This window comes from Anser cygnoides, chromosome 1 (genome assembly GCF_040182565.1).
Source record: "Anser cygnoides isolate HZ-2024a breed goose chromosome 1, Taihu_goose_T2T_genome, whole genome shotgun sequence".
Taxonomy (NCBI): domain Eukaryota; kingdom Metazoa; phylum Chordata; class Aves; order Anseriformes; family Anatidae; genus Anser; species Anser cygnoides.
In genome coordinates, this window is record NC_089873.1 from 189,075,237 (window position 1) to 189,101,159 (window position 25,923).

The 25,923-nt window shown below is 38.6% G+C and overlaps 1 protein-coding gene across 1 annotated transcript; it reads right to left on the minus strand.

The window, feature by feature from the left end:
• Window positions 1–2,926: 2,926 nt before the first annotated feature.
• RXFP2 (relaxin family peptide receptor 2) lies at window positions 2,927–25,614 on the minus strand. The gene is made up of 17 exons (XM_013189360.3): window positions 25,036–25,614; window positions 23,339–23,416; window positions 22,148–22,253; window positions 21,102–21,173; window positions 19,527–19,598; window positions 18,472–18,543; window positions 18,038–18,109; window positions 16,698–16,769; window positions 15,965–16,036; window positions 14,837–14,908; window positions 13,466–13,537; window positions 13,288–13,359; window positions 10,092–10,163; window positions 8,405–8,634; window positions 6,429–6,839; window positions 4,671–4,889; window positions 2,927–3,466 (listed from the first exon to the last, which is right to left on the minus strand). The coding sequence occupies exons 1-17, from the start codon at window positions 25,202–25,204 to the stop codon at window positions 3,231–3,233; spliced, it is 2,169 nt and encodes a 722-aa protein (XP_013044814.2). The 5' UTR covers window positions 25,205–25,614; the 3' UTR covers window positions 2,927–3,230.
• Window positions 25,615–25,923: the final 309 nt, after the last annotated feature.

A 25,923-nucleotide genomic window follows, 5' to 3' on the forward strand; every position in this document is an offset into this window, starting at 1 on the left:
AGCTCTCAGGAAGATTATCTCCTGTTAGGATTTCCAGGGCTGAAGAGCTGGCTGATCAGTCATTTACTGATGAAAGATACAGGGGCATGTTCTCTGCTGCCATGAGGCTTACAACATTGAACCTTAAAAAACTTGCCTGCATTGCATACACTTGAACTGCTCTTCAGATTTTCACCATTCACCTTCAGTTCCTGCTCCAGTGATTCATTTGTCATTGATCATTTACTAACTGTGAGGGACAAGAAATGATTTTCTTTACTACTGTGCTCTGTCAAAAATTATGTGCTAAAGCCAGGTTTTCCTACTTGGTTGTTAAACAGATCCCAGTGACAACAGAGTAAAAGTCTATAACACAGTACAAAGACAACTGTCGTTTTAGTTCTTCATGGTGAGGGATTGTATGAGCAAAATTTGTTCAACACAGCTGTTCCTTCCTTCCTTCCTTCCTTCCTTCCTTCCTTCCTTCCTTCCTTCCTTCCTTCCTTCCTTCCTTCCTTCTTCTTCTTCTTTCAACACTGTCTCCCATGACAAAACGATGAAATATGAACTAGATAAATGGAGAGTCGGGTGGATTGAAAACTGCCAGAGCTGCCTTCTGAGAGGCAGAAAGTCCAATTGGAGGCCAGGCACTAGTAGAATGGGACAGGGTGAATACTGGGGCCATATGGTTAAATATCTTCACTAATGACCTGGATGATGGGACAGAGTACAAGTTTGCAGAGGATACAAAATGGGGAGGAGGGCTTGATGCACCAGTGGGTTGTGCTGTCATTCAGAGGAACCTTGAATGGCTGGAGAGATGGGATGACAGGAACCTCACAAAGTTTTACAATGGGAAAAGCCCAGCCCTGTCCTTGGGAAGGAATCACCCCATGCACCAGTGCACACTGGGGACTCACTGTCTGGCAGGCAGCTCCTCAGAGAAGGACGTGGAGTTCCTGGTGGGGAACAAGGTCACTGTGAGCCAGCAGTGTGCCTTTCTGCTGAAGAAGACCAGAGCTTCCCGGGCTGCATTAGGCAGAGCATTACCAGCAGTTCAAGGGAGGTGATCCTCTCTGCTCAGCCCTGGTGACACACATATGAAGTGCTGGGCCCACGTCTGTGCTCCCCTGCACAAGAGAGACTTGGACATACTGAAGCATGTCCAGGGAATGTCCGTGAAGAAGCTTCAGGGAGTGGAGCAGCTCTCCCTTTTTTACATCTTTTTGGGAAGGACTGTGCTATCAAGGTTTACAACTTACAGAAAAAGAGTAGTAGTGTTGCAAAAAGCAAATAGCTTGTAAGTTTTAACAAAGAGAATTTGATTTTTGAGACATGTAGAAAAAAAAGTTTCTTTTATATTCATAGGCAATTCAATTGCTGCAAGCAGAAAGTGAGAAAACACAAATTTGAATTAATTTGCTTATTTTTAATAAATGGTGTACTTTAATAGCGATCTGTTGGAACAGATTACCAATGGATATGGAATATTGTTCTCTCTTTAGATCAAGTCTGGGTGGAGAGTCAACACTGGATAAAGATCAAGTTCTACTTGAACCAAAAGTTCAAGAAAAAAAAACACGCTCCTCCTATAGGAGTGTTATAGCCTCCTGTAGGGGCTCCTCCTAGAGCACCTCCAGCAACCAGAACCTGCTTCATCTCCACAACTACAGTTAGACGAACCACCAATATGAGCCAGCAAGCTGCTATACCTGCTCTGCCCCCCAACTCCTGCTCTACCGTCAGTAGGCAGACATTGAACCCAGGAGACTCCTTGGACCATTCAGGTCAAGCAGGACAGGGTCTAGCAAATTAAGGCACCACGTGGGTTAGGAAATACTGGAAAGCAGGTCAACTGGCTCACTAACTGAAAGGATCTCCCGATACCTAAATGCTAGTTAAGGTATCTGCAGACAGAATCCCATGCTGAAACGTGTGCTGTGTGAACACTTGGGTCAAAACCTCACAGTTGGGCTTACTGCCGCAGTACAATGACGTTATTATTGGATTTCACCTTCTGCCTTTGTGGTGGTTCAAATATATGCATTTTATTGCACAGTCTGGGTGGGCCTGAAGCATATATTCAGTCGCTTCATCTCAGCTGAGAAATGTTAACTCTTCAGGCTTTTCCTTATTTTCAGCAATGAGCCCATACACTTGTTTTTTGTTTTTGTTTTTTCCCCATTTCTGGATCTTCCTCATTGCTCCAAACTCCTTTTGTTTGACAACACTTCAGAATGATTTATAAACAGGTGCTTCTGAAACATTTTTGGAGCTTTCTTTAGTAAATATTTTTTTCAAAATGTAAAAGTTGGCTGAAAGCTTTGCTATACTCTTTTTCTAAGAGGTTGATTCTTCTATTTATAACAGGTAGGCAGCTCATACGCAATGAAGTCAAAATATAACTAAGGTGGTTATGAAAACATATCTAATAAAGGTGAATTGTTCTTCCTTACAAGTGCTTGAGTCAGCCCCTTAAATACTCCCGTAAACATGTGCTCACCCATGCTGCCAGGATGCCTATGCTTCATAAAAACTGATGCAATGAAAACTGAATTGACTGCTTTCAAGGATCATTCTGAGAGCTTCATTATTTAATTTTTATTTCAGTCTGGGCTCTGTTGCTTACACAGGAAGTTCACTCGACTTTTAGTACCTTAAAATATTATAATAACACTACTCAGGTCTTGCAGTTCTGAGTAGTGACTTTATGTGCACAAAGAAACATTCACCACTCTGCAGAGCACCAGTATTACTTAAATCTTACAAGATTAATATAGATTCACATGTTGCATAGAGTATTCTGGCATTTTCCCCCCACGAGCTTCCAACCTTGGGATAAATACTTCGCCGTGAGGATATATCCTGAAATTGCTAGTACAGTCCAAATGAGACAAATGTTCTAGAAAGGTCCTTGCCTTAAACTAATACATAATATGAAGACTGTATCTAACAAGTACAGATGCACCGACCCTCTGGGGAAGAGGGATGAATAGTAGCAAAGTATTGCCACCTTTAGCCCCAGTCCAGTCTGTCTGTGTTTCAAACTGTATACAAATATCGCATGATAAATACAACAGTGGTGTTTTTATTTTCTAGGAAGATGAATACAGAGATGGTAATGGCCAAAAAGACTCTTCATATGAATCTCAAGGAGATTAGCACAGTTGTAAGGCAGTTAGGTCCTCTTTCCATTATGTTGATGACAAACCACCACTTGTAAATTGGTGAAAATCAGCACTGTTCAGGAATTATTTTTGTAAAAGTCCAAGCTTAAATGAAGAGCTATGGGCGAGGGAATCATCTGTCCATGTTACTGAAGTGGCCAAGGCTTTTTCATTGCTTCTGAAAATTGCCCTCCTTCGACGACTGCCCAGTGACTCCTTTAGCTTCTCCTTAAAGAAACTAGTTGTGAGAGTATAGAGAATGGGGTTCAGGGCACTGTTTATTGGCAGAACAAATATCACTATCCAGGAAGTGACAGTGTCTAGGAAAAAATATGAGACGCTTAGTATGCTCTTTTGTAAGAACACTAAAGAAGTAAGCATGTCTTTATGTCCTTTTTACTTTGTCTTTCTTTTTTAACTTTATGTCACCTTATGTCATTTTTGCAGAATTCTACCATACTCGTTTTTTAACAAGAAAGGGGTTTGAATTCAACGTTGCTCATTGTGTTTTTCATTGAGCTCACCATGGATTTCGATGAGATGGAGGAAAAAAAGAACTTTTTGACAGAGAGTGTCTTTCTTTCTATCTACCTGAATTTAATAAAAGCGCTAAATATGAACTGAAGCCCATCTCTCTTTAGGACAGTATTTAATATAGATCCAAATCCTCTTCAGTAAAACATAGTATAAAATCAACCTCAGCAATACCTAGTGTTTACATTGCCGTTTTCATCAGTAGGACTCAAAATGCCTTACGAAAGCCACCATCATTCTTATTTTGCAAAAGAGAGACTGGAATACAGAGGGGTGAAGTTACTCACTCAGAAGGCCATGAACTTTACCATCCTGAATCCCACTCTAGCCGTAGTTGTATGTCTGCTGCACACCCTCATGGTGGCCATGTTTTATCTTTAACTACCCACGTATAATCACTTTTTTTCTGGTTATGCAAATAGAATTTAGTGCCACCAATGAGGCTGAAAAGGTTTTATGATAAAACCATTGTCAATTTACTACATTTCTTTAATGCCTTTCATCTAGTGATGATTTTTTACCCAATTTTCTACAAACATGAGGCATCAATTTTGTAGAATTATAATGGGAAAGCAGGATGCCTTCATTACAGTGTTATCTGTTAGCAGCTGCCAGGCTAGCAAGACTGCATATAACCAGTGCGGTGGTAGAGAGCTACGAAAGCGTGCATCTCTTTACCCTCTCAGGGGCAGATAGGGGATAGCGTAGTCAGTGATGGACTTACGGACTTACTCATACATATCACTGTGGGATTTTGCAGCTGTAGAAGAAAACTTCTTTGCTGGGTAACCTATTCTTGTTCTCACATACATACATGCATTTAAGATTATATGTATTTACTTTAAAGTTCAATTTCTGAACCCAGAAGAAGTCAAACATTTTGGGCAATACTTCCTCTTCACCCATGGTTTGCTAGAATTCATCTGGCAGAATTGGTTTGCTTTAAACTGAATCTTTACCAAGATAAATCTCACTCTTATACAGCATTACCTAGAATTTCCACCTGGAATAAGGAGAGGATTTTAATGACAAAGACAGGAATCCAGCAGATGGCATCAGTGAATACAATAAAAAAAAATCGATTGGCAATGGCGACATCTCTGTGAATGTGACTCGTCATCTCTGATGTCTGAAGGGCAGTTTTTTTAATGGAATAAAACATGCTGACGTAGGAAAATACTATGATGATGAAGGCGAGCAGGTTCACACCTGTGGGGAAACAAGATTCGAATCAAATGGCATTGAAATGATAACAATAGTTCCTCCCTCCCCTTTCTCCCACCACTCCTGTTTGATTTTCCTCTATTACTTAGTTAAAATTTTTATGTTAGGAGCGGCTCCTCAATATTGCCAAGTGTCACACAGCCCGCTCGCATACCACGTGTTCCCATCTGTTACACAGTGAGATGTGAACAAGTTGTAAGAAGTTACTATAGAAACACAGTTAATGCACACGATGGGGGGGCTCATGATTCCACAGAGATCTGATCTCCCGACTAGAAATGCTGCGATAAATCTGCAACAGAAAGCGCCTCCAGGTCTCTAGCATGGTGATGAAAGAACGACATATTCTCCAGCAAAGTGACAAACCACTCTAAAGTGTATGTTCAGTTCAGACAGGCTTCCTCAGTTCTGTATAAATATCCATCGCAAATTCCTGATGGAAGAACACGTGCAGAGCAAGCTGTGCAACTTGGATTTTAATCACACGCTGCTGTGCTGCAGAGCAAGACTTTTAAAAATTCATCAGATGGCAACTCTGCGTATTGGAGTACTCCAATAAAGAGCTGAAAGCCATCGAAGGAGCCATTTCTGTCAAGATCCCAGCATCTGAAACAGTCACTTGCTCAGAAATATGGATCAAAAAAAAAAGTCAAAGAATTGAAAAGCATAACATGATCGTTTTATTGATGGGAAATCATTACATGAATCTGATATGACATATGTATTGCCTTTTTTGCTTTCTACTCAATATAATTCTAAACAAACTACACTTTTCATCTTTCAGTATGTAGCTTTTCTGTCTTCTTGAGATCGAGAAATAAAAGGTAAATGTATGTGTATTGGCAAAACAACCCATACAGCTTTGCAAATGCAGGTCACGGAGGAGATCGTTTGGCAGCAGTTTGAATAATTTTCAGTCTTTGCTGTGAGCGAGTGCTCAAGCTGAGCATAACCAGTTCATACATATTTCAGACTGAAGTTTCTGTTTTTATTCTGTTCCTTTCCAGTTTGTTTTATATACATACATTTAATCATTATTCTTTGCCAGTATAACGCACATACAGCTACACTTTTAAAGTTTCATCCCATGTTATTTATATCATCACAGTTTCCTGCGATGCAGTGAAGACGATACTGAGCAGTAGTTGAAGGTTGCTGATGTTACAGATTTATCAAAATGAAAAGGTTTCAAACCATTGTGTTGTACACAAAATACAGTTAAGTAATTGCATGATCTCACTGTTATTACCCAAATTCCTATTTCCTTCTATGCCTTCTCCTCTTCTGTGTTACATTCACATGTGTTTTGTTAAGAATAGATGCTAAACTTTTCAGGTAACAGACCCTTTTAAGAGTGCAGCCAGCACATGAGGCTTTGGTCCTCTTGCGTGCCTTTAGAAACTGTTATAACATGAACATTAATAGTGTACTGAAAAGTGCATCTACCAGTGAGTACTCAGTAGGTATTTTTTCTAGTAAAATCATATTAATCAGTAATTATAACATGTTAAAAATTAAACTTACCAAGAAAAATACTAAGGGAATATCTGTTGCCTCCAATTTCTTCCATTCGATCAGAAATCAGTGGGAAACAAACTCCATTTTTCCCATAATAATTTCCAAAGAAGTCCTCATCCCAAAATGGGATTATTGCTATGACAAATCCAGCAATCCATATGGATATAAGAATCACTACTGTCTTCTGCTTTCCGGGGCGGATATTACTGAAGGGAAAGACAATCACTAAATACTTTTCCAAGGTCAGATATGTCAACAATAGGACTGAGACCTCTGTAGATAGCATGGCGATGAACCCCATGATATGACATGGTAAACTTTCCATCCACAGCACAGCGTATTTTTTATACTGTCCACGGTATTTAACATCAAAAACTCCAATGAAGAACAAATACACCCCCATTAGACAATCAGCACCTATTTAAGAAACAGATTTCACAGTTTACTGAAAACAGCAATGAAACACTTTATGTATATCATACTTCTGTGCTTAGCCAAACTCTAGCTGGCATACAAAAATAATTTAACCCTGTGAGAAGAATTCACTGTTGAGAATTTATGTGAAATGGGGCTATGAGCCCCCTGGTCACAAATGAGTGGACGCTGGTGTCAAGCTATGAGAGTGGAAGTGTTGCCCAGTGGCGATCCCACGGGCACATATGCAAGGACCTTGGGTCAAACTCCCTGGCTGTAGCCAGCATGGTGACTTTTGGGGACAATGCAATATTGAATCCCTGCAATGGATCTGTTTGGCATGGAGACATCCGGCCCTGGAGAGATGCCACAGCAATGTTTGGGCACTGATCAGGGTCCAGATAGAGCTGTGGCAGCGTTTCAGCCAGGAGCAAGCTACAAGTGTCCCAGGTAGAGCGTGGAAGACTTGGCAGGTCTACGGCACTACACAGTAGTGTAATGACACCATGTAATAAATGACAGTATATAAAAAATACACAGATGATTTCTGACATCTTGCCAGGGATTCACCTCTTCTAATTTTACACATCCACAATATGTACCTACCTACAGTATCCATCTACTTAGAATTAGGTAAATTGCACAATCCATTGACTATAACAAGATCTCAAAGTGACTAGTTCATAGGCATCTGCACTGTAACCACCTTAAGTCAGGCAAGATAAAATCTTTCTTGTGTGAAGGTAACATGCAGTCAGAAAGCAGAGTTTATAGGCTTGGCTAACTTGAACAAAGAGACGGCAAGTAATAATAGGTCCTGTATGATTTTAAAGGGTTAATCACCAGGAAATAGCATCACCCTATTGCACCATAAGTTTCAAGGAAGTAGACTTGGCCACAGAAAGTCTGAATTCAGTACCCCATTTCTATTGGCTCCAGGGTTCTTAATTTGGGAAGGACTGCTGGACAACATATGGTGCAATTGTTTGGAAGTAATCACTTTTTCTGAATTGTGAAATACAGACTTCAAAAATAGTAGAAGCACTTATTAGCTCTGGTGCCAAAAAAAGACATATGATGATCACAGAATAATTCAGATAGGAAGCAGTCTAACACTAGCTAGCTTGTTCATAATCTTTAATGCAAAATGAAAAGTAGTAAATAATAAAGTAAAATGTTTAAGTTTCATAGGTTCTTTGTACACATCTTGAATATCTAAAATCAAGGAACTGAAAGACCTTAGTTATTTCCTGGCATTCACTTTCATTTAGAATATCGGAAAATAGTGCAAAAATAGATAATGCATAATTTTCAAAAATGCTTTGAAACTAGTATATTCACTTATATTTGTGCCCAGAACGCAAACTGAAATTACTGGGACATACCTAATGTTATATATAATATATAGTTTATAATGTAGTATATACAATGCTGTATTGACTATACAGTAGTATATTACTTTTAATATATTATATACTTTATATATATACAGTATATTACTTTATATATAGAGAGAGTGGTCTAATATACTAATCTATTTATTATGAATAGCTTTAATACATACTTACAACACAGAATTTTGATGGACATGGCATGTGTCTCATTTTCTGCTTTGATAAACGATCTCATTCCAATAACAAGAAGATTTCCAAAGCATGTAACACAAGCTATGACCCACACAAATACTCGCAGAACATTGTTAGCTAAGAGATCTTCAAAGGATGAAATCCCATCTGTTAGCGGCGTGCATATTCGCACATGGAGTGCATAGGAGCAGTAGTGAAACTTTTTAAAGTAGCTGAAAGGAAAGAAATTACCGGGTAATAATGCAGGTTAAACACAAGTCACAGCTCCATACCAGTTATGCAGTTATGTGCCCTTTGTTCATATGTACATGACTTGAGAGGAATGGTCAGAGCTGATACATTTGTTGTTTTCACAAACCTTTGAAGGACTTTGCTAATCTCATTTTTTTTTTTTTGTCAGTGTGCAGGTGGTTGCTCTCCATGCAAAGGTGCTTGAGAAGCAGATCTTTTATTGTTCCTTGGCAGAAGGATTTTGCCTGCATTAACAGATCGTGAAATGTCTGTGGAATGACTTAAATTTGGTAATGAACATTTAAGGATCTCAGCATATCAGATCATAAACATACCAGTTCCTTGACCATTCATTATTCATATAAATATTTCTCTATTTCAGTGCCAGTGCTTTCATAAAGAAGGCCTGTAGAATAGGACATAAAGGCTCTAACAGAGTAAAGACTGCAAGGACACGGTTGTTTTGAATTGCATCCTTACATCCTTCTGACTTCTGGAAGATTTAAAAATATGTTCTAGTGTTTTCCGAATACTGGATATAAGAATGTTTAAAGTTAAGCCTGTCCATAAATGCTGCTTCTTTTTATATTGCAGAAAAACTGCATAGTGACTCAGTATTAAAGAAACAAAAATATGAAAAATCAAATCCAGTTCTTGTATTTACCTGTAATTCAAAAACTTCCTATTTTATTTGTGAAATGATACTGATGAATAATGAACAAGAATATCAAATATAAAAATGAGAAGGATAGATTTGCAAATAAAGTTCTAATATGATAGAATTGTGACCTGTATGGGCAACGATATATGAAAATTTCTCATAAAGAAGGACATTTTAAATATTTAAAGAGGCAGAGGCATTTCAGAATACATATGAAAGTGTGATGTTCCTAAAGCTGTTTGCCTCAAATCAGGAATAGTAGTTTAAATGCACCTGGTGTTTCTGGCATCTAGCTGTGACATACTGTGAATAGAAAAGGCATGTTTTATGATAGCAAGATAAAATGGCTGTATAGCACACATTCTATCTTCTCTATCAACATATATGGCTTTTACTCATGTTCTAAATATAATTATTTTTGTTTCCTGACTCAGTTCCCAATTTTGATGCTCTTGAATGACATATTCTACTTCTGCCTCCTAAGCTTAAGGCTACAGGGACTCCCAAGTAAGCAACTAGTTTCATTTATTCCATTTCAGCCAGAAAAAGAAGTGTTAGGGGCAGAAAAAGAACTGGTGTGACGCAATTTAGAAATGAGATAACTAAATGAGAAACCTGTTTCGTTTCTCTGTTTAAAATACTACAACACGTAATCTGTTTTTCCAGAAATTGGGCTCCCTGTTGAAGTAACTTGAAAAAGCAACTTGGGATGGTTTTGGACATTTTTGCATGAAAAAAACCCACATCATTACTCTTTCTTTTATTTTGCATACATACATGTGGGAGAGGTTCTTCATATGCTGGAACATTCTTGCATTTATATCTGGAATCTCAATCATTTCCAGGTCTCTGTAAAATATGTAAATGTTATGATCTGTAAATTAATTACATGCAATAGGGCTTTCTGTAGTTATCAAATTTTGAATTACACAAACGAACGTTTTCTTAAACCAAAGGTCTTAAAGAAACAATTTTATGGCAAAATCCTGACTGTATTCAGTAAGAATGATCCTACTATTGTTCATCACAGAGCTTTTTACTGGAAGATTGTGTTTTAGGGATATACATTTAACCTGAGCTTTCTTTGTAGTTAGGCCATTTGACAACCGATGTACAAGAAATGACTTGCAGATACAGTTTTTTGTTCCTTTCCTTGGGTGCTAAGCTCAGCTGCTCACAGCAGTGCAATTTAAAGCTTTATTATTACAAACCTTGGCCAAAGGGCCTTCCAATCAACAAAGGAGTCAGAGACCAGGAAACATTTAGAAGAGGCAGAAACAGAAGACAGCTTCTCCTATAAGAATCAGAAGAAGAAAGGAAGAAATAATACAGGAAGGCAAAATGTATAATTTTCTCAGCTTTTCCTTGGGGAAGGGGGAATTCCCCTCGGTTATTCAGGATAACATTGCACTGCAAGTTTTTGATAAGAAATACAAGGTAGTAGGAGGTAGCTGTGGGCCAGCTGAGGAACAACAAGGGCACTGAAGATCTTTTGCATCTGGACTACTAGAAGCATCAGCTGTGGATGGTACAGACAGGTATCCCCTTGGAAGGACAGGCGATTGGAGGGACAGGCTAGTAGCTCACAGAAGCTGGATATTTTGGCACATTTCTGGAGTGCTGTCAGACATGGTTTGCACAAACCACAGCTACTACATGCTGCAGCATCCCAATAGAGTTTCAGTCTACAGATGCAGTATCAGGAGGGCCCATGCAGGAGAGTTAGCAAGCCAGGCAAGGCCAGAAACAGTGACAGAAGTTCATTACTTCGCACTTTTGGCTATAATGGAAAAACAAAAGAAGCCATTGGAATGGGTTGTTGATTAGCTGTGATTCGAACGTCAAGACAGTCTCCCGACATCGGCAAAGCAAACTCACTGTATGCACCTGACAGAGAGGGAAATGCTGATGGAAACCTGCCATACTGCACAAGTCCACTGCACGCTGCACATGCTGCAAGTACTGGTGTACTTGGACTGTAACTTACTTCCACCAGAGGATTAGGCTGAGATTTTATTTGGTTCTTATTCAAGCCCGAGCTCAGTGGCATTATTTTTTTTTCACAAGATTTTAAACTTTAAAAACTCTTTTTTTTTTTTTTTTTTTTGGATTATATATCCGTCTATCCCATGAAGTAAAATGCCTGTCATCCTGTCAGCAAGTCTTGTGGAAAAATGAATGCGTAGCGAGAGCACTTTGTTCTGGTTAATTCTAACCCAGTCAGATTTTTGGGAGACTGACATTATGTCTGTCTTACATTCTTTGTTCCCGTACTGCATGTTCTGAGTTGAAAACGCAGATCAGACAATCATTCTGACAGGCAGGCAGGTGGTACTATTACAGTGGCAGTAACATATCTATCACGGTTAATGTGCTCTCAGATTGAAATAACTACACTTTTCCCAGCTGGTCAAGGTTTATATAGCAGCAGAGCATGTCTCTGTCCATATTTCAAAAACAATGTCCTGTCTTAAGATTACTGTCTCGTCCCTGTGGTGGCTTATGGACTGGAATATTGATGCTAAGTTATACTTGCTGCATTTAGTTCTGTGAATAATAGTGGTGCCAAGGGCTGTATTGCACTTCACAAAGAACATCAGAGGAAGTTACTGTGGCACAGCTGCCACATGATAGACTCAGTTATCCATGAAAAAGCACTTCACGTGCCCCGGAGACACCTGTTTGAGATGCCCATGAAGAAATGGCTAATATGGCACAAGGCCTACAAGAGTCCTGTGGCCTTCTGGAGTAGCAGGTGACAACCAGGAGGGGTGGATAGATATCCAAGGGCATCTCCAATGACACCAGAGCCCTACATGTTGTCAGCTGAATGAGCCAGTGGTGAACACAAACAGTGGGATCTGGAAAATGGTTTGTCTCAGCCTAGACCAGATTTTGGTTTGAATTGCTCTTCAGACTAATACTCCATCTAGCACTACTTGGCATGTCCTGTGGTTTCTGAGACATCCACGTGGGCAGGCAGATAGGACACAGGGCCTGCGAGAGACCAAAGACTTCCGGGAGTGGCAGCCAGGAAAAATACAGCAGGGATCTCAAACAGCAAAGCTTTCCTGAACTCTCTCTTAAATTTTACTCTTACCATAATGACATTAGACACATTACTCACCTGTTACCCTTGGACGCTTAACATATAGGGTCTACGAAGTGGAACTGAATATTATCCTGTACATTGCCTTCAACACAGTTTTTGACCGTGTGGCACAGGAGAAAATTCCCAAACAATGAGTTGCAGGAAAGCTGTCCAGATTCATAATTAGGATTAATTCAGGATGTTTCCCTTCTGCTTAACAAAAAATAGTGTGAACTGAAGCTCAGCTATTTAAAAATAACACCTCGTTCTTCTTCTGGACAGCTTTTTAAGAAAAAAAAAAGCCATATAGCACAGAATGACAATTTAAAAAAGATGTTACACTCGTGCTTTACAACCCCGAATCCAATAAAATTAGAAGATGTTCTTTCAGATGAATGAATCTTTGTGAATTAAAGAAGAAATAACAACAATTCTGACTTCAAGCTTTGTGTAAAATACTTAATTTAAAAAAAAAAATGTGGTTGAACCATCAACACAGTGAAGTGAGTATTTTATGAACCACCACAAATTAGATTTTATAGAGGTTCTAAAATGCTTCTTACAATTTATTTATGTCCTGACCTGCCCAGGTAGCCTAGCTGTACTTGTTGTGTAATTTGTTCTTTATTTATGTGTTTTGTTTGCTCCTAGCCTCATCATTTGTGAATAGCAGTAAAACTGAGCAAACTGTATGGCTGTAAATCATGCATTTTGGCCTGCTACCTTAGGGTGTTGAGGACTCCTGTAGAAATAGAAAATTAAAGTACATTCAGCATCTTACAGAGGGACAATCAGTGTTCTGCAATTGATGAATATTTCTCCTGGAAAGAAAGGATATTATTTAGCGTACTATGCTAGTAAAATATTTCTGGTTTTACTTACAATGACTGAAGCTGCTGAAGACTTTCAAAGTGATCCTCTGAGAGGTGAGAAAGTGGATTGAAAGACAGATTCCTAAAAGAAACAGAAACTGTTTCTAACTTCATTTAAAAAAAAAAAAAAAAAGACAAAATAAACTATTACATTTAAATTCAGTTGGGAATTCTCATTTATATCTTACAGCTTTTGTAAATACTTCAGGTCTTTGAAAATATAATGTGGCAATTCTGTAATCCTGTTGCTGGACAGATCCCTTCAAGAAACACAGAGGAAAAGAGAAATCAGATTCATCCCCAATATTCCACCATCCATTTCAATATACAAACATTAAAAACTCAAAGACACAGATTTCCTTCTTTTCATAGGTGAGGAGGCATACTACCTTACTTAAAAGTCTAATAGCAGCAAAATTATCTTTTATCATTTCTTTGTTCATCCAATATTTCCTTGCTCTAATTTTATCCATAAGTCACTTTGAAGCCAGTCGGTACAGGCACTGATGTTTGGCAATTGCTAAACATGGATCATTTTAGCTCTGATTCATCATACCTCATTCAGCTGAGGTATCTAATTTGGGAACCTGGTTGCCTGAGGGTCTCTGTATAATTTATGAACTTAATAATTGCTGAGAGGTGAGATGAATCAAGGCCTAATTACATAGATGTGAAGCTTTCACATTTAATGTAGGTAGAGCATGGAAAAAACAAAGCAAAATAAATACAAATCCCATGGTAAAGACTGGTTTTGGTTAACAAGCTGTTTGTTTCATGGAGTTTCCACCATGCCAGAAGATCAGTGTCTTTAACAAATGATGCTAGTTGCTGTTCTCCTCCAACAGCCTGCAGCAGCCCGTTTCAGTCACTCACATCCTTCCAGCCACTGATGGCTCCCCTTCCAGCTTTCCCTTCTCTTTTTGGCTTCTGCTCCTTCTGCAGCCATTCTCTGTCCCTGCCTAAACACACCATGCCAGATAACGAGATAACCAAGCCCTAGATGCAGCGTGATGCTGCTGCATGCAGGTGAGCCTGACTCATCCATGCTCATCCTTGGGGGAAGTGGCAGACTAGCATCTAAGAGTAGCTTAAAATCTTAAAGCTAATGGGAGGAGGCTGGTCCACCTCCATAAAGCAGCCGTTGTGTCCCATTTATTTTTTTATAGAGTATACAGGGAATAGAGAGACCCTCAGTGATCCAATGAGACTCAGAAACGCTGTTGGCTCCAGAAGACCCAGGTGGAGCTGCCAGGAGGGGAAGGAGCCTGATGGTCACTTGGATACAGGGGGATCTTGTTTTCTAGGCCACACATTACAAACTGTGTCTGCAGCAAATCCCAGAAAGCCTCAGAATCAGAGGTATCAGGTTCCCCTTCCCCATGGTGCTGCCCAAGGCACTACACACAGCTCCCTCTTGCTGGCCTCTTCCTGGCCTCCAGCCTTTGCTTCTGCATGGCCTCCTGGCCCACCTTTAGCAGGAAAGGGAGAATACACTCACAAATGACAGGCATGCAACAGCTCACACTCTATCATTTAAAAGTAGACTTTAGAAAGCTCACAATTCCCCCAAATCTTTCAATGAGGAAAAGGTGTTTGCCGGCACAAAGCGAAGTTGATTTCCATGAAGAACCCTGTAAAGGAAAATATGTATTAGCCTAAGTACTTAGTGATTCAATTTAATACACAGTGCTAATTTTGTGTTTCTGTCTCACTACGTTGCTTTATATTTTTCTAGTTGTGTTAGACCTTCCATAGGACCCTGGCTAATTTTTATGGGCAGTAAAAGTTACAAGGTGTGTTGCAGTCACTGCGAAAGAAACCTACATGAGGCTAAGGAGTTAGTTGAGTAAAACTGTCCTTAGCATTAATTAAGAGCAAGCAATTAACTAAGTAAGAAAGCAACATGAAATTTTATTTGATTGAAAGCTCTGGGATTTGCTGTCCAGACAGAAAAGTTACATATTCAAATTTAGGTGTGTTGGTTTTGCTTTTTGCTTTTCTCTCGCTGCGTTTCATACCATCCCACTGCAGGGAATTCTCTTTCCTCACTGGTAAGACACCACACCAAGTAGAACAACAAGGAACACTTCATATTTCTGAGCATGTAAATTTTTTTCTTCATGATCCTCCCTCAGATCCCCCTTCAGATTCTGTTTTTCCTTTCCTCTGTATTACATGAACTATAGCTGAATATGAAAAAGATAGGATGTGCATTATTGTTGTATACAAAAATATTTAATTTTATCAGCAATGATATATTTTTTTTTCTTATTCCCTTCTTGGGAATATGCCAGTCTGAAGGAGGAATGAATTCAGCAAGAAAAAACATCTGCAGGTTGAGATTCGGGCATACTGTATGTATTATGTCTGCTTTGTGGTCAGACTGCAAGTCCCAGGACTTTGTGGAGTTTGAAAAGCCCGGTACTCATGATCTGGTCACAAGGCAGAAATCATATAGTATGCTTATTTATTATTCTTTTTGTTGAAACAAGTGATATCATGACAATTGCCAAAATGCTCCATGTGACTATGCTTACAGTAATTCATTTAGTTGTAAAGAATACCTCCCTGACAAAAGCACAACTGTCCTGATTAGGCTTTATATATTGAGACAAAAACTGTGTTGAGAACTGAGTCACACATATTCAAAAGGTTTTTATTGCTTTGTTTTTATGTCTTTTACTTACAATACCGTGAGCGCATCACATTCTAGGAAGGTGGTATTAGTTAAGGTCTTGATACGATTGCCTTCGAAATCCCTAAATAACAATAAGGAAACTGTTATTCATGAGTCGTAGAATGATTTTGCAGGAGGGAGTACAAGCTCTGGTATAATCTCCTTTTTATGTCTGTCCTTTATTTATTTCTTCCAAAATTATCCCCAATTTATTACCTAGTTCTGAATATGAATGTAAATGTCAAAAAAAGCAAAGTATAGCCCTTTCTTTGTTGTGATTTCATCTCTATTTATGGCCCAGCTCACCAACCCTTTCAGCAATAGTAAAGTAATACATTTTCATTTCTCATATGTAGTCTGTGTACCAGAATAAATAGAGGCCACTAGGCGGAGATTTTACATTTAATTGCAACGTCTGTATACTGAGTTATACTTAGGGTAAACATATTCACAATAACTTATTTCATTTTCTTTGGTAAATTGAAGTGAAAGACAGAATTTTGCTAAGCTCATGAGAGTCATGAAAACAAGAAGCAGCTCTAAAAGTTTATGTTGGCAGAGGACTATGGTATCTTTCAGATAGGCATTTGAGACAACGTGAGGTTCAACACTGGCAAAGGCTCTACTATTTTTAGAATGTCACACCTGGCTTGGGCTAACAGAATAAAAAAATGATGAATTTTTGTCTTCACAGAAAATGATATAATAATTTATCAAAGGAAACTTTCACATGATTTACTTACATCCAGTTAATAAGAGGCATTTGACTACAGATCTTCTTGGGAAGAGTCTCAAGTGAATTGTTTATCATTGATCTTCATAAATTAAAATATGGTTAGAAAACAAGATGTTTTATCATACTTCACAGCACAATATGTAAGTGTAAGAAAGATATGCAAATGTTAACTTTTGAGAAAAATCCAAGATTAGGTTAGTTACATTGCTTTAAAACTTAAGGCAAATTTAGATTTTACAGAACTACAGAAAAAAAAAAAAAAGAAAAAGAAAAAAAAAGATTAAGTTGCCAGTAACAAAACATGTTTAGTATCAGAAAAATAATTGGTAGTTCTTAATTTTTTTTCTTTAATAAGCAATGGATAGTATGACTGAGAAATATGCTGAATCATATTGATTTGACCCCCCCCCCCCCCCCCCCCCCCCCAAAAAAAAAAAAACCAAGAATAAACCAAAAAACAAACAAAACCATGTGTCCATTAAAAAAGTTAAATCCTCAGTACTGGTGCTGTAGGTTTTCCACACATGCCCTGACCTTTCTCAAACTCTTTCCCATGGGAGCTGGTAAGGGTAGGGAGGTGTTTCAGTTCTCCAAGCTGCTATTGCCAGCTGTGGTGGCCACAGCTGCCTACCAGGAGCTTAGCTGAGACACTTGAGTCATTGGCTAATTAAAGACACAAAGTTTTTCATCTTCTCTGCCCTGAGCCAAGGGACTAGTAGCAAAAAACTGCATTTTCCACTAGCAAAACCAAATGATTTATTTCCCTGGATACTAATAAAAACAGCCGCTATGTTTTATGAGAAACTGAGATTGTACTTCTCAGGTGCTGATTTACTTGTTGAGGGTGGTGGAAGGAGCTTATAGGATATCATTTCTCCTTCCTGCGCACTGTAATCTCTGTCTGAAATGTATTTTTCTGTTATAGTCATAACAGTGGGATCTGCATGGTGAATTATCTCAATACCTAGATACTCTTCATTTTCTAAAGGGAGAGGCTAGGTTTCTCCAGGTTGTACTCAATGATTTTCAGTTTAGATCATGAGTTTCTTATAGGTGTTCAGGGAAAAGAGATATGGTCCTAAACAGTTTTACACCTTCAAGAATGTGCTTTAGTTTTAACTGAAACATAATTGGGATGGTCCTAGCATGAAAAATGCTTGTGAGAAATCCACATTTGAATCCAGAATAGGTAGGTATGGGGAGTTTGCAAGCATGACTCCTTCATGAAGGATATGCTTGAAATCTTGGAAAAAGGAAGGAATTTGGAGGAAAAACAAAAAGATAGAAGGGAAAGCTACTTGGGTATTTAACAATATCAATATGAAAATGTGCAAGAGCAGTACTTACAGGAAAAACAAAGACTTTAGGCCAGTAAATAACTGCTGTGAAATTTTCGCTATTGGGTTATAATCCAGAATTCTGGAAAGAAAAAAATAGTTTTTTTTTTTTCTTTCTACGTCAGTGGTCCTTGTAAGGAAACAGAGAAAAGAAGGATGAAATGAGCAAACCACAAGGAAGCTTCTTGTCTACAATTCCAGAATAACTAGGCCTAGAAAATGGGCCCAGAATAACTAGACCTCCAAAAATTGAAATGTAGTCTTTGTAACAGCAATGAGGAGTTGCAGGCTGTAGTCTTTCACAATATTTTTGTGCAGAATGCCATGTACAAACATAGATTTACTGCCTTGTTTTTTTTTTTTCCTTTTAGACCAAAGCCAGATTTACATACATTACCAGAAATGAATAATACTTTTACAAACAATGAGAAAATGGATACTCACAGCCATTTCAATTTGTGCAGATCTCTGAATACCCCAGGTTTCAAGCTGGTGATGCAGTTATGGCTGAGATACCTGTTGACAAAGAGTATAACACGGGAACTGAAATAATGCTATCTAAAACCTGGTAGACTAATTTTAAAGTGAGGAAGCCAAAAACATTCAGACATGATGAGAGCAACCAGAAAGATAAACAACTGTGATGGGCAACATTGGATTTTAAAATGCTGTATTTTAAGGTTGCTATCTCATAAAAGGCTGTCTGCTACTACAAGGGCAATAGCATTTGACTTAATGTTTTTTAGTATTTTATATGTGGAATGATGCTGGGTAAAGCATTAAAAATGTGCTTTTATGAATAGCTTTGTGCTGCACAGGGGTGGATATGTTTTGCTGTGATGCAATGGACAACTTTTGCCTAGGTCTTATCCATACCGTATTTCAGATCAAGCCAGACGTAGTAAAAAAACGCTTTGCATTAATACACATTATTATAATTATATATATGTATAATATAAAATAAAAAAATAAAAAAAAAATAAAAAATAATCTGTCAAAATGTCAATAACTGTAGTTTTCTATTCCAAACTTGATAAGAAGCCTGCAAGATTAGCCTGATTTTCAAAGGCACAGAGATTTTATCAGCTGTTGGAAGTGGTGAGGTTCCTGGATTTTAAGAAATGCTGCCTAAAAATGCTGTAAATACCAACATCTGAATAATTTAGCCAATACGCTTTGTGAAAATCAACTAATGAGGCACTGTCAGGTACACATACCAAATGAAGTTTATAATGGGTGGATGATGATACAGAAAGAAGTTCAGTGATTTGTCTTTGCCCCAGAGTTCAATTAGAGTCACAGTAGGAGTTAAAAGACAGGGACTGCTCACTTCTAGCATCTTTCTCAAGCTACTAAAATATGCTGAATTGTGTTTGAATGAGACCGAAGGGTGGAAGTTTAGATGCAGCTTCCCATAGTGTGGAAAGATGTTTACTCTGTGACATCCAAGAAGCAATGTGTGATATAAAAAGGCAAAACTAGGGCAATACTGTACTCACAATTTCTGAAGTTTGTATAGTCCAAAGAATGCTTTCCTCGATATTGTCTGGATGCAATTGTTTTGTAGAAATCTGGTACAGAAAAGGTAAGAAAACCAGGATAATCTTGTCTTATTAACTTCTTAGAATTGCATATGTTTCATAATCCCCTATTTATCCCCTTCTGCCATTTTAAGCACACTATTAAATTAATGCCTGACGTAACACCATTGAAGTCAGATTCAGTATTTTCCACCAGAGCAGAACTTTCTAATGACTTCTATGAAGCTATACAATACGTGTCTGTCTCCAGGCTGTGTCATTCTCATTTCTTGATTATGCTTTTGGAATAGAATATCATAAGCTATAAAAATGAAGGTATAAAATACAAAGCACTGGAGGCTGGAGAGAAAGGCCAATACTGTTCGAGGGTGCAGGCATATTATTTTGAATTTTATGAAATGTGAAAAATAGTGAGGCCATCCTTGACACTTGTGTTAATGTACATTGAATCTGATGATGCACCTCTGCTGAAAATTAGTGACATATATATTTTATTTATATAAAATTGGTTCTAGAACCCTGCCCACTCTTCAAATTATACAGTCCTTTCCCATGGAAAGGCAAATCTTGAAGGCTGCTAACCTCTTCTGGATGGATGGTGGTTTGAGCTGTCATTAGGAACTATCTAGCAAAAAGCATACACCATCCAATCCAAAACAAAAGGTAAGCTCAAATATTGTGTATTTATGATTTTTATGAGGATTTATCTTTGTCATATGAATTCTTACCCTTGGAGTTGTCCCTATTTTCTCATGTAGACCACATACTTGCTAGCTTTGTATGTAAAACTTAATCCTGTAAGAATTAATATCTGAGGGAGGTGCCAGTTACAGGGCTGACTGATTGATTTTTATTTGTAATTTTTTTATTTTTGTTATTAACAACAGACATATTAAAAAATGACACAAGTCATTCTACCTCATAACGGAATATATCCGAATGTCTCCTGTCTTCATAACTCAGTGGAAGGCAGACTGGTTCCTACAGGAACTTGGAGGAAGCTGTATTGGAAGCTCTCCAAGTCAAATTCCAATAAGAAGGCCACCTTACTATATAAAGAACATGGAAGACACCATCCAGCTTGAAAAAACGTACCAGTGATCTATAAGAGGACTGACTACATAGTAGAACTTGCCATGTGTGCAGCTAATTACATAATTTGTGTTTGGTTTCCATGGTGTTGTGGCATCAAAAAAGAAAGAAAAGGGAAAAATTTTAAAGATGTGTTATTTAACCTTTTAAAACAGTAAGTTGCAGTTTCATCGCCGAATGGCAGTGGTGCTTATTAGACAGATTTATTTTCTGCTTACTTATTTTTCTGTGCCAGATCTCTGTGTATTGTATATGAAGCTGCCCTCATCTGTGCCTATCTGGCTAGACTGGCAGACCACCATGATCAAAACATCCATTTTGAAAGCAAGTTCTGTGCTATATTGTTAAAAAGTGATCACAGAGGTGACTGTGCATTGATTTTATGCATTTCGTGTAGTCCTGGACTCATGTAATGCTTTAATAAACTGTCAAGATACTTACATTTTCTTCACCTCTGTGTACTTGCTGAAAACTTCATCTGGAAGAGAATGGATCTGGTTGTGTGCGAGTGACCTAGAAGTAATCAGTAACTGATGTTTAAACTGATGTTTAAAATGGTCTTTGGGTGCATTGCATTGCATTTCCTTATACTGGGTGCATTACTTCGGGTGCATCACACTGCCTGGGAAGCCTGGTAGCCTCCTCAGCGTCTTTGTCATCCGTCCTTATTGTCTGAATCCCCAGGTGAAGCTTGAGTGCCCTCCCAGGATTAGCTGGGAGAGGACAGTTCTCACTTTGATCTCTTTGGAAAGCAAATGTTCTTGACCACTTGAACAAGCTAACTGAAAGCCATCCAACTTCTTTACTCAGTGTTAGGACTGGCCTCTTCTAAATATTTCCCTCTGCTGATCCAGGCAGATCTTTGGGAATTTCCCAGGCTACCAAGGATTCAGCCTTATACGTTTTCACAGCCTGTAAAACTGGAGCTGGCAAGCTGAAATAGGGAGCTCTGAGTCATCATTAAGAAGCAATAATCCTGAAATTCCTGCTGCGGTAACTTCAGCAATATTTGGTGGGTGCCCATTACCCAAGTGCTGGCTGCACAACCAGTGATCTTTAGTGAGCACCCTGGGGCCCATAGACTTGAAGCAATAGGAATGACGAACCCAAGTGGCATTCAACTCTCCTAATTGTAACGTGGACAGTGCAAAATCCTCAGCTAACACCCAAACCCTCTTTAGGGGAGACAAGTAAACACAGTCTGTGTGCAATTCATATGGCCTGTATTAGATGACTGGTTTACTCTGTTGACACATATATTTTGTCAAATGAATTCCACCCCAAAGTGGACCTTGTAGCCAAACACTCACAGCATTGACTACATACTAGTAAATCCCTAGTAAGTACCTATAGTGGGCTGATCTTTTCTGCAGTCTCTGAATGCAGAGGGCCCACACTTGGTAGTACAGCACTATGCAAAGTGTGTTTAGGCATATCTTTGTTTCTAATACAGCTTTATTTTGGAGAGTAAAAGGGACTCCACTTACAGGAGGGTTACATTACTTGAAACAAATGGGACAGATTTCAGATTAACTGCAGCACATTCCAGTTCTGTTTCCATGCAGCTGCAGCCTTCTGGGTATTGGTGGAGACCTAGGAAAAGGAATTCTTGAGGGAATGTCTTATATATATATGTCTTATACCCACCAAGTACGTCTGATCAGATGGGGCGTCACTCTGAGACCCCTTTTTAGAAAGGAATTGGACATTATGCTGTCTAACATGCCCCCTTCCCCAAATTACCTTTGTAAGGTTCACCTATCAGGAAGGCTTTAAAAATGATGCTGTGCTTCCTGGGACTGCAGTACTTTACACATAATGAACTCAGACATAGGTAAAACAGAAATCAGGTTTAAAATCCTACTCCCCATAAATACAGTACCAGATACAATAAGGGTAACTGAGAGACAACATGTGCTCTCTCTCTCTATACACACACACACACACACACAAATGAGAACATTTGAGAAACTGCTGATGCATCAGTTTCCACTGGAGAATGCAGGTTAGTTAAAGTCACTACACCTCACTGAGAAGCTGGATGCTTTGATTTCAGTGCGGACAAGCGGGAACACAGCATCTAAACTTGCTTCTTTCTTGCCACGATGCTGTCCTTGCTTGCTGCAATTAAAGGCTTTTTGGCTGCCCCTCCTTGGCAGTCCATCTGAAGAGCTGTCTCAGAACTGTACTACTTTAACTAATCTGGGGCTTATGACTCCTCATCAGTAGGCAAGAAAAATATTTTAGAAGGGTTTAATGTAAACCACTTCAAGATTTTTAAGTCTTTTTTTTTTTTTTAAAAAAGCTTCACAAAGAAACCTTTCTTTTTTCTTTTGTTCCAGAGTGAGATGAAAACAATTATTATATTTCCAAAAGTTTCCAAAAATTTAATTACTATTTTCCTGCAAGTCTGCAAAGCTGCAACTTGGCACTAACAAGTATACTCCACACATCTTTACTCTGCTCTGCCTGGTGTGCATGCAAAAAGCTCTGGGAAGCTAAAGGAGTTCCCTGAGCTCATCTAAAATTCCAGATATCTCTATAATTATAGTAAATATGTATATGCAGTGAAAAGTCTTAGAAATGTAAAATAGTTTGAGGATACTAATAAGGGTGTTATAGTGCACTTAGGAATAAGTCAGAATGGCAATGAAATGGAAAAAGCAGCAATTACTTACAGCATTCTTCTGATAAGTCCAGATAATTAGGCTTTCCACGAACCATATCAAAGATACTTGCCCATCCACTGTTATCTCCTATAAAAAGTGTTAACATTTGTCATCTATACTTTAAATTCTGCATCAACTTTTAATGAAAACCAGAACATTAATACCACAGAACATGTATTTTGGCTGTGGGGTGTATCAGTTTTCTATCTGTTTTCTGATATGGGATGTAAGCAAAAGTAAATCTTCAAAATGATTGTTTTGATTGTCTTTTCTCTTGATTATGAGTATCAATTATAAGCACAAATTAAGAAATCTCATGCAAGTTGAATATCAGAAGTGCACCAGACTATGAGCACAGCAGAGAGAAATCTAAAGAAGATGTAAAATATTATTATAAGTGTTGACAAAATTAACTGAATGCTAAAATAAAATGATTAATATAGCAGAGAAACTCATACTGTAGTACATGGTATAGCATGGAAAGTTACAAATTATTTACAGTGAAAATTTACATGATAATGGGAGTATGTTAGGACACGACTGAAAAAACAGAAAGTGACTCAGTAAAAAACAGGAAGTTTACACCAATTTCAAGTAAATGAATACAAATGGTGACCTCAGATTTCAGACAAACCATGAAAAATAATGAGAACAGATCATGGCTGGAACAGTGAAATGAATAGACAATTTTACAAGCTATATTATATTTGAGAGAAAACAAGTTAACATTTGTATAGCATAGAATTTTTAATAGTTTGGCAGGAGATAGGAATCTCTATTATATATGGAGAATATCAGTCTTTGGAGCAATCAGTGTTAGTACACCAAGGTGAATTTTGGAGTTAGCAATGGCGCTGGAAATGTGCCACGTGGAAAGTCACAAATACAAAGGACCCCATTCAAAGATGGTAGCTGAAGGGTGATGGTAAAGAAGAAAGAAAGAGGCACAGGAGAGTGATCCGAAATACCAAGAAAAGAAAAAGTGAAAGAGATGTAAGAACTACACTAGGAAGCAGGTGGGGAGGGAGGTTACAAAGCAGGAGATGACAGTAGAGTTGACACATTAGCTTCTGACCCAATATGCTTCAGAGTCACACAAGTCAAATGTGATGTAGAGGGAACCATGCCACAAAGTAGGGATCATTTCTTAGCCTAAAAAAGGAGATCAGTCTCATTTACCTGACTTTCTCATAACTCCTTTGGATTGAGAGCAAGCATGGAGATCAATAAGAAGAATGGTGGTATGATCACATGTGCTCATGCACATATACTGACATATGTATATAACTAAAACTCTTAAAACAGTTAAAATCATCTGCTATTGAAAAGCCTTACTGAGTGCAAGAACCCCTATTTATCTGCAGGAGCCCATGCAACCACTTTGAAGGATTCCCCACACGGATGTGCAGGGATTACCCCCTCTCCATAGCAGAGGGCTGTGCAGGAATTCCAGCACTGGAGGCTGCCTGGGGCATGCCTTTAGTGAGTTGCCATGGTGTCAGCATGCCAACCAGCATCCTGACCAGCATGGTGTAATTCCCTCATTCACTGAAGAAATTAAAATATTCAATCAGACTGAAAACCCCAGACTTGTCAGGCTTGCAGATCATCTGAAGGCCGTTAGTGATTCCATGTGTTTTAGCTGGAGGAACACATCCCACAGCTAGATTTTGTGTCTGCATACTTACAGATGTTGCTGTACTTACCACAGTTCTCCTCATCTGCACCATTCTCACAGTCATTTATGCCATCACAGTGAAATGCCCGTGGGAGGCACGTTGTATGATTTCCACATGGAAAATAACCCTTTTGGCAGACCACATCAACCGAAACGCCTTCCATCAGCCGGGACTCTGAGAAAATGTGGGAAGACATTTCCTCTAGAGCAGAGTATATTGAAAATTAGAAGGGTCTGATGAAGCTACAACCACTGCATGCGACAGAGTAATTTCATTTTACACGTTGAAGTACGTTACATCATTCTAATTTGTTATAGCATCATCTAGAAATGGCTTTCTACAGCTGGAATCTAGGAGAGACATCTGTAAGTGTCTGATTGCTTTTCTTCTCTCTTTTCCTTTATCTGCTGAACACATTGCTAGCCATCCTTTGGCATCCTTTCCTAGCAGACTGATTCCTTGATGGTGTGAACATTACGTTGCGAAACATGGCAGTGGGTGGGCAGGGCAGTGGAACTTTGGTGCTCCTGGCCTGGGGAGATGGAAGTCTTATGTGGAGAGAGAATTTCCAGCTGGAGCACGTGGAAAGCCACTTCCCATGTTGAAGGCGGCTAGGCAACAGAGACGTGTCCACTTGCACATCAGAGACATGCAACTTATAAGACTTATTGCACACAACTGCAGTAAAATCTTTGAGCAATTTGCAAGTCAAATTTTGATATGAATCTGCAGAGCATGGTCTCAGATTTATCACTTTACTTTTGAAATGCTTTTTACAATAATTCAATTAGATTTATAGTCTTGTAAATCACCAATTCAGACAAGATGTTAAAAGCAAGATAGTAGTTTTTATTTCGTGTATCAGCACACATAATGAAAGATCGAATTTCTGCAGAACTGCAGAATTCTGCAGAG

What these genes read in the sequence shown, in the direction of transcription:
- RXFP2 (XM_013189360.3), bottom strand. Translation starts at nt 25,204, where the DNA reads ATGTCTTCCCACATTTTCTCAGAGTCCCGGCTGATGGAAGGCGTTTCG. An exon ending in CTAAAGTCTTTGTTTTTCCT is followed by an intron (nt 16,770 to 18,037) that starts GTAAGTACTGCT and finishes TAATTTATGAAG; the next exon opens with ATCAATGATAAACAATTCAC. An exon ending in CTGAAGTATTTACAAAAGCT is followed by an intron (nt 13,360 to 13,465) that starts GTAAGATATAAA and finishes TGTTTCTTTTAG; the next exon opens with GAATCTGTCTTTCAATCCAC.